The 19,114-nt window shown below is 45.0% G+C and overlaps 1 protein-coding gene and 1 long non-coding RNA gene across 5 annotated transcripts in view; one reads left to right on the forward strand and one right to left on the reverse strand.

The window, feature by feature from the left end:
• Nucleotides 1-2,296: 2,296 nt before the first annotated feature.
• Nucleotides 2,297-5,819, reverse strand: LOC141744728 (uncharacterized). 2 transcript variants are annotated; one of them, XR_012587540.1, is made up of 4 exons: nt 5,680-5,819; nt 5,547-5,597; nt 5,085-5,159; nt 2,297-4,767 (listed from the first exon to the last, which is right to left on the reverse strand). It is a non-coding gene; the product is annotated as an uncharacterized LOC141744728 (long non-coding RNA). The 2 variants fall into 2 exon arrangements; XR_012587539.1 differs by having other exon boundaries at nt 2,297-4,778.
• Nucleotides 5,820-17,911: 12,092 nt separating this feature from the next.
• The window catches only part of HECTD2 (HECT domain E3 ubiquitin protein ligase 2), a 42,129-nt gene continuing 40,926 nt past the window's right edge, over nt 17,912-19,114 (forward strand). For 2 of the 3 annotated variants that reach the window (XR_012587545.1, XR_012587544.1), the window contains exon 1: nt 17,968-18,302. Coding sequence is in view for 1 of the 3 variants with exons in the window: in XM_074591344.1 (XP_074447445.1) it covers nt 18,081-18,302 (222 nt within the window). In the remaining 2 variants the exon portion in view is untranslated. Of the gene's footprint in view, nt 18,303-19,114 lie in introns of all 3 variants that reach the window. The other variant, XM_074591344.1, reaches the window with a different exon arrangement.

The following is a 19,114-nucleotide window of genomic DNA, read 5'->3' on the forward strand; positions in this document are numbered from 1 at the left end:
GCAGAAATTGTTGCAAAAGCTTGTATGGACAAATGAAAAATGCCTTGTTTGTTTCAGCTACAGTGTCATGAGGGATTTTTCTGTATAAAACTTAATCCTACTCACACCATGTCTCCCCAAATCATCCTACTCGTTTTGCTGTTTCAAAAGAACCATCATTTATCCTTGTGTTTGCTAAATAATACAGTAAGAGCTCAGTTCAGATGCAGAGCTAATCCCACAACATTTCTTTTCATTTCAGCTAGTTTATTGTTTCATCATGTTTATTAAGTGTTTAAAAGGCCAAAACTGTTGTAATAGTCAAGGAATGGGAGGTAGCCAAGATCCACATCCAAAACTAATAAACTTCTCAAAACCTATAGGGCCTGATAATAAACAGCAGGTTGTTTGTGATGATAACTCCATCCTTACAGAAATCTGCACTTCATAAAACTGGAATTGAATTTTTACTTTCATATATCTGATTGCTGTGAATAAGGATGCTAGGCACCTGGGAGACGGGCTGTGGGAACAGGTAAGAGCATGCAAAGCCTCCCAGTTCCCCATCAGAAAACAGCGTGGATGAGTAAGAGCCATATGTAGGTATCGAGGGAAAAGCTGCCTCGAGTATTTGAAGCAGTGAATTGTGGGTCTTGTGAATGCCAATTTTAGAAAGTCAAAACTGATCTAGGTCATTCAGCTGGGAGGTTGGAGGACAAAGAGTGGAAGTCTGAAACTCTGGCTTTTCCTTCTTTGAGGTGTTTCCTCAGCTTCAGGCTGCTCAGTGACACAAAGAGTCATCTGGAGAAATTATTGCCACTGTTGCTCATGCCATTTACTGCTCTGTGGCTGCACTGCCCTAACTTTATGCTACTCTGGCAACACAGAGCAGCCACCAGCCCTTAATGCTCTCAGCTGGAGGATTATACCAGCAAGCGGCAGGCAGAACGTCATTGTGAGCCCCCATGCTGTTCTCTTGTAGGCCATTCCCAGCGTCTGTTGTTATCCAAGTTCTCAATGTGAGGGTCCACCTGGATGCTCAGCTAGACTTCGAGAGTCAGGCAGAAGCCAGGACAAAGGAAGACCCTCTTTCCTAATTGCAGCTAATGAGAGGTGGGCTGCTGAAGCCTGAGTATGAGTAAAGACAGAAGAGGGAGCTTCAAAGGGCAAGATGAAGAGCCTGGACTTTTCCTCGCACGTGTTTTCCTCAGTGTGTGCGGCACATGAAGAAAATGTGGCACGAGCCTCTGAAAGTGTGTCTGAAACACTGACACGCCAGGGGACAGGTTGTGCATAGGGTTGTCTTGACCTTGGCCAAGATACGTGATAAAGATTTCCAGCTTCATACTGCCTGTCTTTCCATTCGATCAAATGACATATGTGTTGGGTTTGGGGGGCTATTTTATTACCCATCAGATTGTGAAATGAATACAGGTGGGAGGGTTCATTGTTTTGGGTTTTTTTTTTTTACTACAAAAGGAGAAGTGAGGTCTAGTGGAAACTCTCTAAGTTTCTTAACTCCAAATACGTAGGTGTCTAAGCAGACCTTGCTTCCCTGCTCAGGGAATACCTACTATTGCAAACTGACCCAGAGGGTTAAACATTACTTTGTTACAGATACTGCTATGGGAATTTCCAGTGTAGAAACTGAAGGTGGCTTTGGCTTGAAGAGAAAGCGAAGTAAGGATTAAATTTTAGCAGTCTTGCTTTTTTTTACTAATGAGGCCATAGCGGCTTAACTACATGGTTTCCAAACCCTACATCTCTTCAAACTGTGTCACTTCTTTATGTGGGAGACACTAAAAAGTGAAAATGAGGAAATACCAGAAACAAGAACTGTTACTGTCATATGAAGCTAGTTCTATAGTGTTAATGCAGACAATATAGAGAAGTGACAGGATTTGCCTTTAGTATAGGTCTTGTTGAAATAATTAGCACTAAAGAAACGAAGCTTTGAAGAACAGAGTCCTGATATGCCATGAAATATTCATTTCTAGTAAGTCATTTAAATTAGAAGCGTTGAAAAGGGAAATTGTTCCAAGACTTCTCTCCAAGTCTGTTGAACAGTTAGATGGGAATACGGAAGGGGAGCAGGAAAGTAAGACTTGGTTTGGTTTTGTGGGTTTTTTTTAAGTTAAAACCTGACATGTATCTTACTGCTTATATTATTGATGAGACCCTTGCTATTTCTCTCATGTAGTCATACAATGCTGACTAAAACTAGGAAGGAAATGTTTGAAATGTGTACCTAAGCCCCTTCTCCCGTTTCAGCAATTTGTATTGTGGTAATATGAACCAGAAAACTGCCTGAGGTCTTGGTTAACACAGCTCTGGAAGATTTATTATAACCCAAAAGCATGAGAAATTCTTCTCAGTTGACTGACTTTATAGTAGCAAGGTCTCAACTGAAAAAAAAAAAAACAACCCAAACATGTACTGTGGCAATGTTTGAAAAAATTCCCTTTGTACTACTGTGTCGTAACAAGCTGCCAGCCAATGTCATCCACATGTCTGCTTGGTAGCAAAAAAGATTTTCAGCATTTCTTCTTACAAAAATGAAACATTTTATATATATTTCAAAAGCATCCTGTCGTTTTAAATTAGATCACATACATTTAGTTTTACTTTGAAAAGGAAAACAAGGTTTACACCACTTATAGTTTGGCTTCACTTCCTATCACTCACTTCTTCTCTCCTTTTTCAATCATCTTTCAGCAAAAACACCACTACGCCAACCAGTCTTAAGCAGAATTCATCAGATGAAATGGGCCCAAGTTTATACAGCAGAGAATAAAGGGCACGGCACTACAACTCTACTTAAGGAAATGCCATCAGTGGAGTTACTCCCACAGACTGGGAGTCTGGAGTCTGGCTTGCCACGTGAGCTGAGCTCACATGAACCCCAAGTTCATCACGGTTAATGCTTGGCCCACAAGACTAGAACAAGCCAAGAGAACAGTCTGATAGTCATTGGAGACATTTCCATCACGAGCAAATGGAAAACTACTGAGGCAAGGACGTCTTGTGTCCTTGACCTGTGCTTTCAGTTGTACAGCAATCTGTTACCATTAATAATTCTTACTTGTACTGTGGAGATCCAGTTTGGATTGGGACTGTGTTATCCTTGGTGCAATACAAAGACCCAAGAGACTTTTCTACTTGGAATGCATTTGCCATGACCCATGGACGCTGGCAGCAGCCTGGTCTCTGACTGATTCTCTTGATAAATCTACACCAGAGCCAGAAATGCTGGATTTCTGCCTGCGGAGCACCACCACAGTGTACAACGAGGAACTTTGGTGGGACTAGATTCAGCCTTAGGACAGACCCCTAAGGTTTAAGGGTCTCTCCTTAATCCAGAGATCACAACTTTGTGGCTATCCAAGAGGGTTCCACAATAGGGCATCAAACATGCATGAAGTGTAAGATGAAATACTTCAAACACACTTAATATCCATCAGTGTCAAGAGGAATTTCCAACTAGACTGTACACAGGTACTGCCTGAAGTCCTTCTATTTGGAAACAGTCTTTTTGCTAGAAAACAGCAAGTTTTTACCCCCTCTCACCTTCCCTGCATACCAATTCTTCAGATAGCCGAGCAGACTATAACAGAAAAATTTCCTTAATTGCATCCATTAGCACTTATTTATCATCTGTTGTGTCACGTGTGGATTGTCAGCGTTCTTGGGGCCCGCCTTTTTATTCCAGTTTTGGTACAACATTCAGCACAACAGATTTAGGGGCTCCAGAAACAGGGATGAGTAATGCCCGTACACAACTCCGCTAGCTTCTCAAGTGTGAATCTTGGAAGTGGGGATAAAAATCTAGGCCAGTATCATTTTACCTCACTTTTCCCCTTTCACAGGGGCAGCACAGTGAAATCTCTCCCTCCAGAGGTGTTGCACCACCGAGCCAGTCGCCCTCTCAGTAACGCTCCTGAGAAGATCGGGCACACAGTGAGTCTTCTGGAGTGGCGCTTCTCACGGGCAGAATAAAAAATTGCCGGCCACTTCCTAAATGTACCATTGTTCAGGAAAGAGATGTTACCCACAACTTCACACAAAATTCCGCCAGCTTGTTTTTTTGCAGAATAAGTACTGTACACGTGCATATTAAAGATCATGATTTTTTTTGCTAGCTATTCCGCTGAACAGCCTTAAGTATGTCATGAGCAGTACAAAAGAAAAGAAAATACACAAACAACTCTTTTTAAAGAAAACTCGCTGCTCTAAACCAATACATGCACGGCCGCAGCTTCATCCTTGTAGCACAGAGTCATTATAAACACAAAAATGTGACAAAATAAAAAATATTTAGAAAAACCTTCAGAGATGTCACTGAGTACTTTACTAAAATTGGTACTTATAGTATAAGAAAATGGAGAGTAACTTTTCCAACTTTAATAATTAAGTTACAAAACGTTTATCTTCGTACAGGGTTTGGATTGTTAATTTTGGGAACGCACCTTTTAGATGCAATTATAAGGCACATCTGTTTTTTTTAATAGCAAATAAATGATTACTGTGTGCAAATCTAACCCCGCTGGCATTTGCACAGTGTTATGTTCAGCAAGACTCGCAGTTCTGTGCTCGCAGCGTCCCTCTTGCGCATATTCGGATGTTGTCACCATTTTGGCATGGATTCACCCAGTCCCACTTTCTGGATCGGTGCTGATGGCCCCGAGGTGCCGCGTGGCTCCTGTGGGCAGAGCGAGCCGACGGCTGCATCATCCCGCTCCTCCACCTCTTCTGGATGCATTTACTCCTCCTCTACCTCTTCCACGGATGCTACGTTTACGCTCGGGCAGAAAAAGGAGATTGAGTGGTTTAACAGTAATGTGAAGAGTATTTTGCAACATGGGAGTACAAAAGCACAAGTTTTAATGGTTATGACTAGAATTATTAAAATGCATAAGAATAGAGAAGCAACAGAACAAGTTTGTTTTTTTTTTTATTATAACTGGCAATTTACTAAGAAGCAGATTGTTGTTAATGAAACTACTCCTATGGGTAAAACGGGCAGGAGTTGGCTCTACAGCTCTCTGAGGCTCAAACCTAATCAGTCTGGTTAATTTGTTATTTATCCAGAACATTGTGTTTATTACCTTATTGTCCTTCACAAGTAACTCTGTGTATAAATTTCTCTGCTCCCTCTCATCTTGATTACATGTTTGTAGAACCTGAATGTATCAATTTAAATAATTCAGCAGATGCCGCTGTCTATAACCGCGATTTCAAACAGGGTCATGGGTACTTTTTCTAAAAAGGTTGTCAGAACAACTGCTCTCTTTTGTCTGCTCTCTTAAATCACAGTCATTGTGTGCCACCCAGAGTTGGGATAGCAGAGCCAGGGCACTGAGCGGGTTTGGGGGGGGGATGAGTCACCACAGTCCTTCCGTGTCAAGCATCCCCTCCCACGTTTCCCTAGAGATGAGGGGCTTTAAATACCACTTAAAAAATAAATGGGTCTTCCCATGACAAAACACGGAGGAAAACGACGTCTTCAGTAGCTACATAGATATGATGTGTGGCAGAAAACTGATACTTAATACGGTGCGAATGCTTACCTATATATCTTTTATTTACCCATGACACTTCTAAACAGATCCTGTCTCATCCTGCAAAGGACAGAGGGGAGAGAGGGATAAAGGATGTTAACCCAGTCCCAGCTAATCTCGCTGGCAACACAAAAAGGCTTACCTTAAAATGTTCAATGCTACATTTTCCCTCTTTGGTGGTGACTTCTACTGGGACTGACATTCCATCTCCCCCTCTGCGTGTGATAACATTCTGCATTTCCATGAGCCCATCAGTATTTTTAGCACATATTGCAATTCCTTAGATGGGAAACAAAACCACAACGTTGTATCTCAGTCCAATGGTATCACTTCAGACCGCTGCCAGGAGCTGGTACTTAAGTCATACATCCTTAACTGTATCAGATACATACTAGGAATGCATTCTTTGCCCTGGAAGGTTGCTGTGGTATGTCATGTGTCAAATCACAGCACAAGCAAAAAGTATTCACTGGAACTTTTTTGGGCAGTTCTTGCAAAATGTAACCTACGTGTGCGCATTCCCCTTCTGTGCCGCAGGCAGCCGGGCACCAGCAGTGAATTTGGGCTCTGAATCCCAGGGGTGCCCCGTTGGAGTCTCCCCCAGGGGTTGATTTAGTCGCCCTCTTCTGTACAGCACCTACATCAGCGTGGTGAGTTCCAGCCTTGAGCTGGTGCCTGACCTTCAGGCACTGCACCGAGCCAGCGCCGAGCTCAGGCCATGCTGCTGGCCCTCATTGTCTTGTCATGAATCATTTACCAACCTTTCTTGGTTTTTCCATGGTTCAAGCACAACCAGCTCTCGATGTGACCACGTGAAATGCTCCTACAAACACCAGGGCAGGGGAGTGGTGGGATGACAGCAAGTCGCTGTGGGGTGGGGAAGGGTGGACAGCTTCTTTCAACACCAGAACTGGTTTAGTCTTACCTGAAAGCATTCATGAAACTACAGCCACTGCTGACTACAACAGTGTAAGTAACCTATGGAAAAAAAAAAATCCAACTTCCATTTTTCTCACTTGGAGACAGGTACAGAAGAAACTCTTGGGAGCTAGAAAGCTCTGGCACCAACCATGGTTTTTCCTGAAGGGAAATGTTACAATGTGACCTGGGGTTCATGGAGGCTGAGGAGACAGGAGAAACTTCTGGCCAAGGTGTGCTCCTCTTGCCCGTTCCCTCTGAGGGCTCTGCTCCAGGAGAAACATGGAGCTGCTGCTGCTGCACACCACCTGGAGCACAGGCAGCAAGGACAGACGACACACTCGGCTCTGGACTGACCTGAGTGTCCCACAGAGCCGTGATGACCTCCAAGAGCGCAAGTGCTGGGCACTACAGCCATCCTGTGCTCCTCTCTCACCTGTGCCCGGCCTTCCTGAAACCCCTTTCAAAGGAGGGAGCACCAGTTTATGCCCACACAGCAGCGGCAGATGATGTGTGACATGAAGGTCCCCGCATTCACGCAGATCCAAGAGGTGGTCTCAGCAGACAGACACAAACTTGGATTCTTCTGCCTGCGTCTTTCTGGGCTGTCTCATTTTTATGCACGTTAGGAAAAAATGCAATCTCTATATTTTCATATATCTTCAAAAGCAAAGGATTGATAAAGAAGAATCCCATTTGGATTTGGGTTTTCTAATTTCTTTTATTTGTAAAATGAATTTAACATTTTGAAATTATTAAAAAAGATTCAGATTCATAACACTGAGGGTTGGTGGCTTTTTTTAACAAACATGATTTGGTTCAACCTGCAGGGCTGTAGAGTTAAGAAAATGGGTCCCTGAGTTTTCTGTAAATAAGCTCTTAGAGAAATAATTCACAGAGCACACAATGACCAGAAAACATGTTTGCTATTTCACAAGGACAGCTGTAGCAGGAGGGGAGGAGACCTCTGACAAGGTCCCACCAAATGATGATGTGAGATGTGTGACCTTCCCAATAGCATGCTGGAGCATTGTTCGAAGAGCAAGCTCCTGCTGGCATGATTTCAAAACCTGACCATAAATTAGTTCTCATTCACAGCTGTCTGAAACCCACATAAATTAGCTCAGGTTCTTCACGTTGCATCATTCTGACAGGCAGGACTAAAACGTTTGCATGGCATGAGTACTGAAGGTGTGTGTTGTTAAATCTTGGCTACTGAATAGAGCATGATGTGGTATCATTATCTATTATTTTGATACAGCTGAACATTATATGGAGTAAATTTTAGAGGAGAAATTACTGGTGAAAACCTCTAAAAAGAGGTATAGCCAACGACTGTTGAAATTCTACCATTCCTCAGAGAAAAAAAATATGTTTGAGTCGTGAATATATTGTACTATGTATAAGCAAAGGCTTCAAGCTTATAATCTTGTGACTGGTCTTTATTCATATTTTGGTCTAGTTGGATTCATTGGAATGAAAGGATCTAAACTTAAAAATATTTGTTTGTAACCATTGTGGCGAATTGTTTTATAAACAGATGGAGCATGCCTTCCCAAGAGGGGTAGAATAAAGTCATGCATATTAACTTGCAGTGGCACAAGAGCTTCTACCAAGAGTAAATTGCTCGCTAGAAAAAACAGAGCTATGAATTTGAAGTTCATGTTAAATGAGTAAGTTCAGTTGAAACCTGATCACAATCTTTGCATCCTGCAAGTATTCTCAACACTGAGAAAATTAACAGAAGTCTACATATCATAATATGAGACACTCTTTGTTTATATTTTAATATAAACAATATTGCAAATTGCAAAATTGCTTGCAAATAATTATGTGTATTTTGTGTCCATTTGTTAGAAATGGAAACTTGCGCTGGAGACAGATCTCTGACTAGGGAGGACCTCCCCAGCTTTTTGTCTCTCCTGTCCCATCTTCCAGGGTACTTAGAAATGAAAGAGCAGGGGGTGTACGTCACGTTGACATCAATCTGCCCTCTCCTGCAGCTGTTAGCAGGACATTCTGCAAGAAAGGTGCTGTGTTTTATAATCTCCTGGCTTTATTTGCTAGTCTACCAGAACTCAGGTTGATTAACTTCAGGATGTGGCAGAGGGCACTTCTTTGCCTGTGCAAAACAGAGCAAATGGTTTCACCTGTGGCTATATATTTGGGTTGGTTTATTCTACGAGGGGCAGTTTTCTACCATTTGAACAGTGTTGTAGATCGCTGAACATAAATGTTCGATCCTATTATAACTTTTCTGAATTATGATGCTTTAGACTTAATACATAAAATAAATATCATGGTGGATGTAGACCTGTCGTCTGCAGTAATCATTGCAGAGGAGGAGGTCGCAGTAATCCCTGGGAGGAGGTTCTTTCTTACCTAAATGGGAGCATTACAGACCTCCCACAGTGCTGAGGATTTTGTCTTCCCTTTCACTGTCATCGTTCTGGGCAACATGTTCGCTCCAGGTACCATCTCAACTTTTATTCTTTATGGTGACTCTGTAAGGAGAGTTCCTTTTCACCAAAAATGACTGTTACTTATGTCTGTTTCCAGGGCACACTGTCCTTGGATTATTACTCCAGTGTGATCACTTGTCTTCTTGTTTCTCGCTGTTCAGGACTGTAATGTCGGAGAATGGAGGAGGGAGGGAAGTGATACAGAAAGCTTTTGTATAGTTGAAAGAGCCAGAACATGAAAGCATCTGCAACCACTGCATAAATAAGCCATTTGACACCTTTAAAAGCTTTAACATACTTTATTTTTGGAATAAAACTAGCATCTGTGCTGACAGCTTACATGCCAAGTTTCAGCTTGATGCAAATTTGAAAAGTCCTGAATAAAAACTGCTAAAAATCAGGAGTGTATAAACACTACCTGATCCTAACTGACATTCGAAATAGACAGTAGTTGAGGTGCAGTATTTATATAGTACACGACTTCATACCCTGGCAAGATAGAAAGTAATCTCCTTCTTTAGAAGTGCTTTACCAAGTATACGATTGGGTCACCTGAAAGGTCATTATAAATAGAACTACTTGGCTGAATACAAATGACGTTATAACTTGGCACCAGTGTCTTGGGAAGGAGCCTGTACTCCTGCAGTGCTCTCCAGCAAATCAGACACCTCTATACTCAAATCACAGTAAATTCTGCAATATCAGCTGAAAATGTGGGAGACTGTGCTATAAGGACAGCCGCTTCCCTTGTTCCCCCGCTGCCAGCTCAGCCCCTTGGAGGAGCAGGGCCATCCTCGCCTGGCTTCCCCTCAGCACCCCTGCTCGCTCTTGTCCAGGCTTTGTGGCATGGGGAGGACCTATACACATCTCCTTATTGCTCTTCTGTCGGACAGAGGGGCCACAGGAAGCTCTACAGACCTCTCCTCTGCCCCTTTTCTTTTTCCAGAGAAGTCAGGTGGAGTGGTGCGTGGTAGAAGACCAGGATAAGCCTCTTTCCTCACTCAGATGGAAAAGGAAAGTGATGCCCTGCTCACACTACCAGTGCTGGCCAACAAAGCCAGGAGCTGAAGCTGGTCTCAAGAAAAACACTTCCAGATTTATTTTCAGTAGATGGAGTTTTCAGTTTGAAGACCTGTAATAATTTATACAGAGATCTGGTACAGCTGTTAGTTTTAATATCTCTTATTTATATATGAAAAGCACTGTGTAACTACAGGATTCTCTACTGCCTTACTATGTGTCTCAGGGACTCCGGTGAGTGGGACCCTACTAGAGATTATGTAGAGGTGAAGATCTCTGTGAAAAGTGTTGGAATATTTATTTTTTAAGGAGAATAAGTGCAGGAAAAGGAAAAAGGGGAAACATTTCTTAAAAGAGAATTATTCAGGAAGAAGTCAGATATATCAACCCTATTATCTAGACCAATGCTTTGCTTTTATAAAGTTTCTACCACTAGAGTCAAACTCTGTGGTGGGTGTTTTTATACAGCGATTCTGTGCGGGGCAAGGGCAGAAAATGTGATTATTAATCACTTGGTGAACACTTCCTCTAAAGATGACACAAGCAAAACAGCATTATTTGTACATTTATTAAGTAAATTCAGTCGCCATTACATTAGTTGTGTTTGCTTCACTCCTTCAGTTCCACCAAGGGAAGTTTTTTTGTTGGAAAAGGAGGCTTTATTGGAAGATACATTGTTTAGGAATGAACCACTTTGGGGTGAACATGAGTATTTCTGTCAAAGAAATATCCATGAAGCACACCTAGATCTTACATTTGTGCATTTTTTTTTAAAGTATGCTAGTTCTGAAGGCTGCTGTCTTCCCCCACAGCTGCTGTGAAACCTCAGGTGTGCTCCTCAGAGGTATGGTGAACATACCAGTATGTATGTGGGATGGGCCTGTGCTGACACTACAGCATAGCTTGGGGTCTTTTAGGGAGTTTTTTTCTCCCTTCTGTGGTTTTGGTCTGTGGCTGCCATAGCACAGCACGGTGATCCTTATCTCTGCTCCCTCTCACAGCTACTCCAGGCAAGCTGTTGAAAGGCAGCCAGTGGGTCTATAGCAGTGTCCAAGGGGAAATTTGCAACTGATAGCAATGCAGGAAATTAAAAAAAAAAATCTTGTGAAAGTGGCAGTGTTGGATTTGGAACTGAGGGTGTTTATGGGAGGCAGGGCAGAAAGCCCTGGCACACATTTGGAAATGACCGACTTTCCCAAGTGTTACCCTGAGCAGGGAAGAAGGGAAAATAAAGCAGCCCTGGAAGAGGGAAGGCTGAGCCTGGGAAAGTCAGGAACCTGCCTGTTTGACACAGCACCCAACGGCTACCACTCAGCCGGGTGCTGAGCTGGGGCATGTCGGGGCCCACACTACAGATCTGCAGGTGGATCCCATGCCTGGCTCCAGCCGCAGGTGAGGAATGGGATTTGGGGAGAATTGTCCTCAGGGCTTCCTCTCCTGCAGGAACAGCCGCGCCAGCACCCTGCCGAAGGAGAGGCTTCTCCTCCACTTTGGGCTCCCACGGGCTTGTAGCAACAGATTAAAAGCAGAGTTGGTTTCATTTACAGACCAGCCTGAAAAGCGTGGCAGAAAAGGAGCAAATGCATTGACAAGAACAGCACCATTTAGTGGGAGGGGGCAGTGTCTACCCCAGCCCTCTGATTTTAGTTACCATTGCAAGTCTGCCAGAGGCCTTTCCTCCTTGCGAGATTCAAGACCTCTGTAAGTTGTTCAGACATCTCTCCTAGTTACAAAAGTTTGCCATCTTCTTTTCAAGAAATAAGAAACACAATGAGAATTAGCTAACCAAGGCATCGGAAGGAGCAAGCACTGTACCCATCCCATTTAGACATTACAAAGGGAATACCACATACTGCATTAAAGATGTGAAATTCTCAACAGTCTTCAAGTGCCCAGCTCTTAAGCCTGCCAAAACTAACATAGGAGATAAAGTTGATCCTATCAGTTTGCAGGATATTCCTGTGAATTATTGCCTATGTGACCTGATCCCACATTTATTATTTTATTCGGAATTTCTACGATGTCCAGCACATCTGTGCACTAATAAATAACCTCCAAACGCCAGGAACCAGGAGTGCAGCCGGCTGGGATGCTGTTCGCTCCCTCCGGGCTGGAAAGGCCGTGGTGCCGGCGCTGGAGGGAGCTGCAGCCCTGGTTACCGCTGCCTCTGCCACCCCTTCGGCTCAGGCCTCTCGGGCAAAGAGGATGCGCACATGGAAATGGTGCAAATCTTACCTCTCCCTGCCACTTCGGTTCAAGAATGTTCTCTTTTTAAAGGAATAAGGCTAGTTTGTTAATGTGTAAGTAAGCAAAGATTTGCACAGCCATGCTAAACGGAAATCTTAATTCTAACAGTGTTTTACAATTTTATAGGTCATACGATGACAAAGGTACACAAGCAACTTTCTGAACTAAACATTACACACTGCCTCTTCATTTGAATGTTCTTTAGCATGGCAAACTTGTTTCTTATTTCCTGTTTGAATAGAAAATGGGTAAAATCCCATGTCTAGTATCTGCCTCTATCTCATTTTAAAATAACTTCCAGGTCAGACATGATAAAAAATATCTCCTGTTCTCAGCTCTTTTCCCTTGCTATACCTTGGGGAAGATCATGCTACTGTTATATCTTGTAAGACGTTAAGTGAAGTTAACTGAAGTTTGAAGACTGAATAACCAACACCAACTTTCTGGAGAGACAAAATGGAAACCTTAGTAAAAGTTGTGTGGTCACTAAGTTCATTCTCTTCACCTGCTGAATTTGTCTCTTACTGTCTCTCTTCTAGTGTTTGCATACACTGTGTTATCTCAGATAACCTCACTCTGGACATTACTAAAATAGTCACAGTGTATCTAAAATAGAGGCTAGTGATATCTTTCAACCCAAAGGTCCTGTTCCATGGCAAGAGGTAATACAATATTCAGCTTATTCAGGCAGACAAAAAAGAGTTAATCACTAACCTAAAAAATCAGCTGTTGCCTAGGCACCAGTGTCCACAAACCCTTTACAGTTCACTGGTACAGATGTTGTATTGCACCAGTCAGTGATGACAAGGAACTCAAAATGCAAATGTAATGGTGCAGATAAGACAGAACTACTGATTACCTCTTCCTTCTCTGTACTAGGAATGCCCAAGCAGGATGCATCCCATCTCATGATATACCTTCAATCAAGAGTTTACCATTTGCCAAAGGGAAAGACATAATTGAGTACCTGCCAAGACAAAACAACAGCTGGGTAACTTGGATGCAAGTGCCTCAGATGAATTATCTGAGTTCTTTGCACCACTTTTCTAAATGTTTATAAAGTCTTTAAAAAATGGGGCTTGGAGGAGAACCAAAGGATAAGGGAGAGCTATAGATTAGTTCATCTAATGTTGGTCATAGGGGAAATAATGTGAACTTAGCTCAGGAGAGTTCAAGTGCACCTTGCACACATGCTCCTGGAAAAGTGGGAGCTTTTCTCTCTCGCAGATGAAGGCATATGATCCAGGGACAGAAAGATAGAATAAAACAAGCTCAAGTTTGACATAATTTCTTATTCCCAGCAAGAATAATAAACGTAACTGGACAGTTTGTCAGCAATGGCAGACGGATTCACAATTGTTTGGATTCTTTGGGACAAAATTCCCCAAATTTATACCTTAGTCCAACTTCAAGGGAAACGGATGGCTGCCAATAGGGGAGGCTGGACGAAACTGGGGTCATCCCTTACAAGCGCTGAGGCTGTGCAGTCTCAGACATGACTCGTGAGCAGGCATGGACTTGCACTTTCCCTAATGGGTGGTGTGGCACAGGAGGGTAGAGCTGGCCGGGGAGTCCAGAAGTCATGCAGGCTCTGATTTTGATGATTCACATGGCATGTGTGGTGAGCTCTCCAACTGAGTCGGCAGAGAAACAGGTGGATTTCTGTGGCATCTTGCCTGAGTTCTGCTGAAAGGTCACTGAAAAAGATGCTTCTTTGTAAAACATTTCCATTTCAATGAATCAGGTCTTTCTGTTGAAACCGAAATGTTTTGCCGAAAACCTGTTGTGTTGGAAAGCTCCCAACCATTTATCTCTCTCCTACTCCCATAGAGAGGAAATGGGTTGTCTCCAGCCTTTGCTTCCCCTTTCGATGTTTCAGCCATCCTGTGCCTCCCCTTGTGCCCACTCAGGGGCCAACTCACAAAGCACACATCTGTTAAATGGTCCAAATATTTTGTACTGGGAAGTGCATGAGATCTTCAAACAGTATGAAGAGAAAGAAACTACTAGTCAATAAAAGAGAGAGGCAGAGTAGAGCTGAGTGATGACAGTGTGTCACCAACTGAACACAAAATTCAGCCTACTTTTTCTAAAGGACACAGGTCACTTCAATTCCTGAAATGCCAGTTTGCAGCAGGGATCTTTGATACTCTTTGATTGCAAACACTAGTAAAGCATTTGAGGGACAGGGAAAAACTCATAACGGGCCAAAACCACTCCTAATGTTATGGAATTAAACCAGGGCTGGTTTTGGCTATGGCTGCATTTTGACTTCTGACTGCAGAGGAATATGAGAGGTACACTCAACTATTTGTCATGAAAATACTAGCCAGGGAATTTAGTCCTTTTTTTTTTTTTTTTTGCATTTGTGCATCACTCCCAAATGCCAGTTTCTGTGAGTGTATCTATTACTTGTAAGCATTTACTAATCATATGTGAACAAATGTTAGCATTTGGTTTGTTTCCATCTGTCATTCCCAGTGGTGGTCTGTGCCTGGCCATGCCATTGCACAGAGATGCGCCGTTGAATTTTTCCCCTTCCTGACAACTCCAACTCTTCGGATAGAAGAGATATAGCGGTGAACAATTTTAAAATAAGTTGGCAAGAAGGTCTTCTGGTTGAAAGGACCAACACCCTGCTAAGGCAGGACTGTTCTCCCGTAGTACAAGAAAATATGTTCAGGGTCACGTACTGCCTGTGTCCCCCCCATAGTCACTCAGGGGTGTTACTGTGGGGTACACATGTTTACCCTAGCCAGCAGCATGGCATGCCAGCGTGGGGTCCAGCACAGGCTGCAACCTCACACGGGAACCAGGGTGGATGTGTAGGCCCAGGAGGCATGTACTTGGCATGAGCAACAGTTTTTGATTGAACTTTACCTTTCCACCACTGCCCCGAAAGTACTGTGGCACCATGCGATTTAAGAGTTTTAAGCAGCTCAGAAGAGATTAAAAAAATCAAGGAAAGGGTCCTTGGAAGGATAAAGGAGGGAGTATAACAACAGTTGAGGGTGGAAAAGCAACCACCGAGGTAAGCAAAAGCATTACCAGCCTCAAAGAAGGAACTGGAAATACTATGAAAAGTGATGCAAACAAAAAGCCTGCAAACACTTTCAAAATAAAGGCATGGAGTGTGCATGGCCCTTTGTCAAGGCTCCCAGGCCATCTGGCCAAGAAATTTGTGAAGTCTTGTAAAATGGCAGTTGCATACCTCTGTTTGGTTTTGCAAAATTTTGTACATCGTATGTCACACAGTTCTTGTCTGTGAGAAGACAGACTGTCTTTATCCTGTATTCTGACTCCTCCATTGCCCGCTACCCTAGTTTATCGCTTTGGCAACAAATGATTGCAGGGTTTACACGTATTGTCTCGTTACATGTGGCACTGCTGCACCCAGCTAGCATCCATCCGTGCTAGCAAATGGAAAGCCAGTTTAAACATGCCTTTTCCAGCTGTGGTTACATCTTTGACTGCTTTGTGGATCTATGAATTACATTGAAATACTTTTAGTTACAAACCACAGGCACATACTGCTGCTGTTAGAAGTAGGAAAATGCATTTGCATCTGCTTCAGTATGTGGTCCTTTTCCTTTCTTATAAAATAGGAATCAATTTTTTAACAGTACTTTTGTGCCTATTTTCATAATTGTCATGGGTCAAAATACTTATCTGAGTTAGTTTAGTTCAACAGAACACTGCAGCTTCAAATAGCACAGGAGAGTATGGACAGTAAAAATTGATGTCTTTGATGTTGCATTAGCTTTTTGTGAAATAATCCTGGTAGAAGGCTGTTTCAGTGTTTTTGAAGCTATCGAAAATCAGGCCTTTATAGCTCAATGGAATTGGAAAAGGAAAAAAAAAAGCATGAATTCATTTGTATACTTGCCTTCCTACATTTCTATTTCCCTTTGCTTCATCTCTCTCTGCAGGCTCAAGGGAGCAGATCCTTCCATGTTTCAAGTTGGCACAGCTCCACAAAACAGCTATGCCAATTGCTTCCAGCTGGGGACTGCCACTGGGTGTATAGTGGCTTGTACTGAAGTTGTTGCAATTACTGTCATTATGTTATTTCTTGGCACAGAAAGGAAAAAGATGAGTGAGTGTTTGGGGGGCTTTGTTTAAGTGCAGCGGGCTACCTATTCACGCAAACCACTGAGAGCAACTGGGAAGTAAGCACAGTGAGGAGTGAACTTTTTGGAAAACCAGCTCTCGTATTTAACTTGGTAAGGAGACAAAGCGATTTCTTAATGAAAAGTAATAAACTCCAGGTCTGCCAGTTCCTTCAAAAAGTGAAAGCATTTTTCTTAGATTGTGTTAGATTAACACTGCAGTACCTATTATGCCCTTGCTTTTATGCAGCTTATAGAGATCCTTACCACAGCTCCAACCTGCACGAGCTCTTCTGTAACGCCAGTGCTGAGAACAGCTATCACATGGCTTACCTCCATCTGAAAAACAATTTTGAAGGTTTGTTTCAAGTGGCCTGTAACGCTATTCACACTCCTTTGATCCTGAAGCTGGGAGGGCAACTTTTCTCTAGACACAAAATTAGAGTGCTCTGAAAGCAACTTATTTCATCTGGCAGCTGACGGTTTGTAGGACTTAACCGTTACGTCGCTTAACGTGCACAAAGATGGCACCCCTGGCAGGCGGAAGGGCTCCCATCCCTTTGCATGCCAAGACCAGCGGTAGGTCTCTACCCCACAGACGAACGCTGTATTACATCTAGGCTAGATGCTGTATTGCAACCAGTTCCACACAGCACATCTTCTGAGGATGAGTTTTTCATTATTTTATTACAGCAAAGCTCGAGCAAGCCTGGGCTGCCGCACAGCGGCCCTGACCGCGGGTGTTACCTCAGCCTTCCCGAGGCCTGTCCAGAGGGAGGGCAAAGACCTGCCACGCAGGGGCCCAGGCTCCGCTCTGGCTTTGCCGGTGAAGCAGAGACAGGCCTGAGCTTTTACACCTCATTTCTGCATTTTCCCGGTTAAGAGTGTGACTTGAAGCCGTGAGGAGGGTCCTGTGAGGCGACAGGGCGGTGCCGCCAGCAGCGCAACCCCCGCCGGCGGTGCCACACGCAACACCAGCCGGCACCCACCCCGATGTCCCTTCACCGAACTTTTGTATTTATTACTCGTGTATTTACTCGTTGCCGTGTCCCGGCCCGGCAGGAGGCCGCTCGCGGGGGCACGACTTGACTAGCAGGCGGGAAGGCCCGCCCGGCGGCAGCATCGCCTCAGGGGGGCGCGGGAGGTGGATGCTGCCGGGCGGCCCCTCCACCCCCGCCGCGGCGAGCGAAGCCCCCTCGGGGCCGCGGCCGCCCCACCGGGCAGCGCTCCCCCTCGCCGGCGCGGCTGCGCAGAGGGCAGGGGACAGCCCCGATTCCCGTACGCCCGGCGCCGCCTCGGGCCGGCACCGCGGCTCTTCCTCCGCTACGGAGTTTCCGTAGCCGTGTCCTCCGCTGCCCCCGCGCGGCGCCCCCGGTCGCCAAGCACGTTTCCAAGAGCCGCCTATAAACAACATGGCGGCGGCAGCCCCTCTTACTGCCCGCTGTCTGTAGGTGGCGCGGTGGCTGAGGGGGCGCAAGGGCAGCGGGGTCCGGCGGCGCCGGCCGCCTCCGCTCCGCTGCCTCCCGCGCTCCCCCTCCTTCGCCGGGGCCGCGGCAGGGCCGCGCTCCGCCCCGCCGTGCGGGGGTGTCTGAGCGCCCGGCAGCACCCCGGCTGCTGCATTGCCGCGGCGGCCCGGCGCGGAGCGGAGCGGAGCGGCGGCGGTGGGGCTGCCCGCGGGGTCTCCTCGGCGGGGCTCGGGGGCGGCGGGAGGGAGGAGAAGACGAAGAAGAAGAAGAGGGCGTGGGGGCTGCGGGGCTGCCGTGAGGAGAGAGGCCGGGAGCGGGGCCATGTCGCTGCAGAGCCCGCCGGCGGCCACGGCAGCCGCCGACCTCCCCCCCGGCCCCGGCGCGGCGCTCCCGCCGGGCGCGGAGCTGAACCAGCGCAGCGCGGCGGCCCCGTTAGCCCAGGAGGGCGGCGAGGATGAGGAAGAAGAGGAGGAAGATGGGGAGAACGAAAAGGAGCGAGAGAAGCTGCCGCCCATCCCGTCGGCGTCCAGCGCGGCTGCCGGGGTAGGTCTGCGGCCGCCGGCGGGGCCGGGAGACACCCCCCTCCCCTGCCCCGGCGGGCCCCCGGAGCGGTCCCGTCCCCGCCGTCCCCTCCCTGCTGTCCCCGCTGTCATTTGCTCCATGTGCCGCTCTGTTCGTGGCGGTGAGGGAACGTCATGTTCGTTTTCTTTGGTGCTCTTTTCCGCTGAGAGGCTTTCATTCAAGTTTTTTAAAAATAACAAGTGCATCTGTAAGCAGTGACATAATGAAGCTATAAATTCTCCGTCTACTTATAGTTCTTTAACATTTTACAACGGTCTGCTCTTTTGGGTTAGTCATGACTGAGGGTTTGCAGCATTGTGAATATTCGTTAAGGGTTTTCGGGGGTGGAGGGTTTCAGCTCTTAATACGCTTAATAGCAAGAGAGCTAGCCGAAAAATACTTCTGTATTTTTAACTTTTTCTTAAGTCTCTTCCGGTTTTTATATTGCGTTGAAGCAAAGATGATAAAACATTTTGGTAATTGACGAATGAGTTAACAAGGGTAAAAAAAGCCAAAACTGAGAGAAGGATATTTGCCTGAATAATTTCATTTCAGAAACCTCGTTGGAGATTTTTAATTTTACTGGAGTTATGATTTTCTTTCTGCTGACCATACAATATTATGAAACAAAATTTTCCTGGCATGAGCTGAATATCTTATTTAGCTCAATGTTAAAGCTTGCTGTAACTTACTTCAGTCCGACAACAGAAGAAAAATTTTACCAATCCTGTTGCACGTAGTACAGTTATGAGATTTTAGTTCAACAATTCTGATAAGTATCTGGTACGGTATAT

This window comes from Larus michahellis, chromosome 6, assembly GCF_964199755.1.
Source record: "Larus michahellis chromosome 6, bLarMic1.1, whole genome shotgun sequence".
Lineage (NCBI taxonomy): Eukaryota > Metazoa > Chordata > Aves > Charadriiformes > Laridae > Larus > Larus michahellis.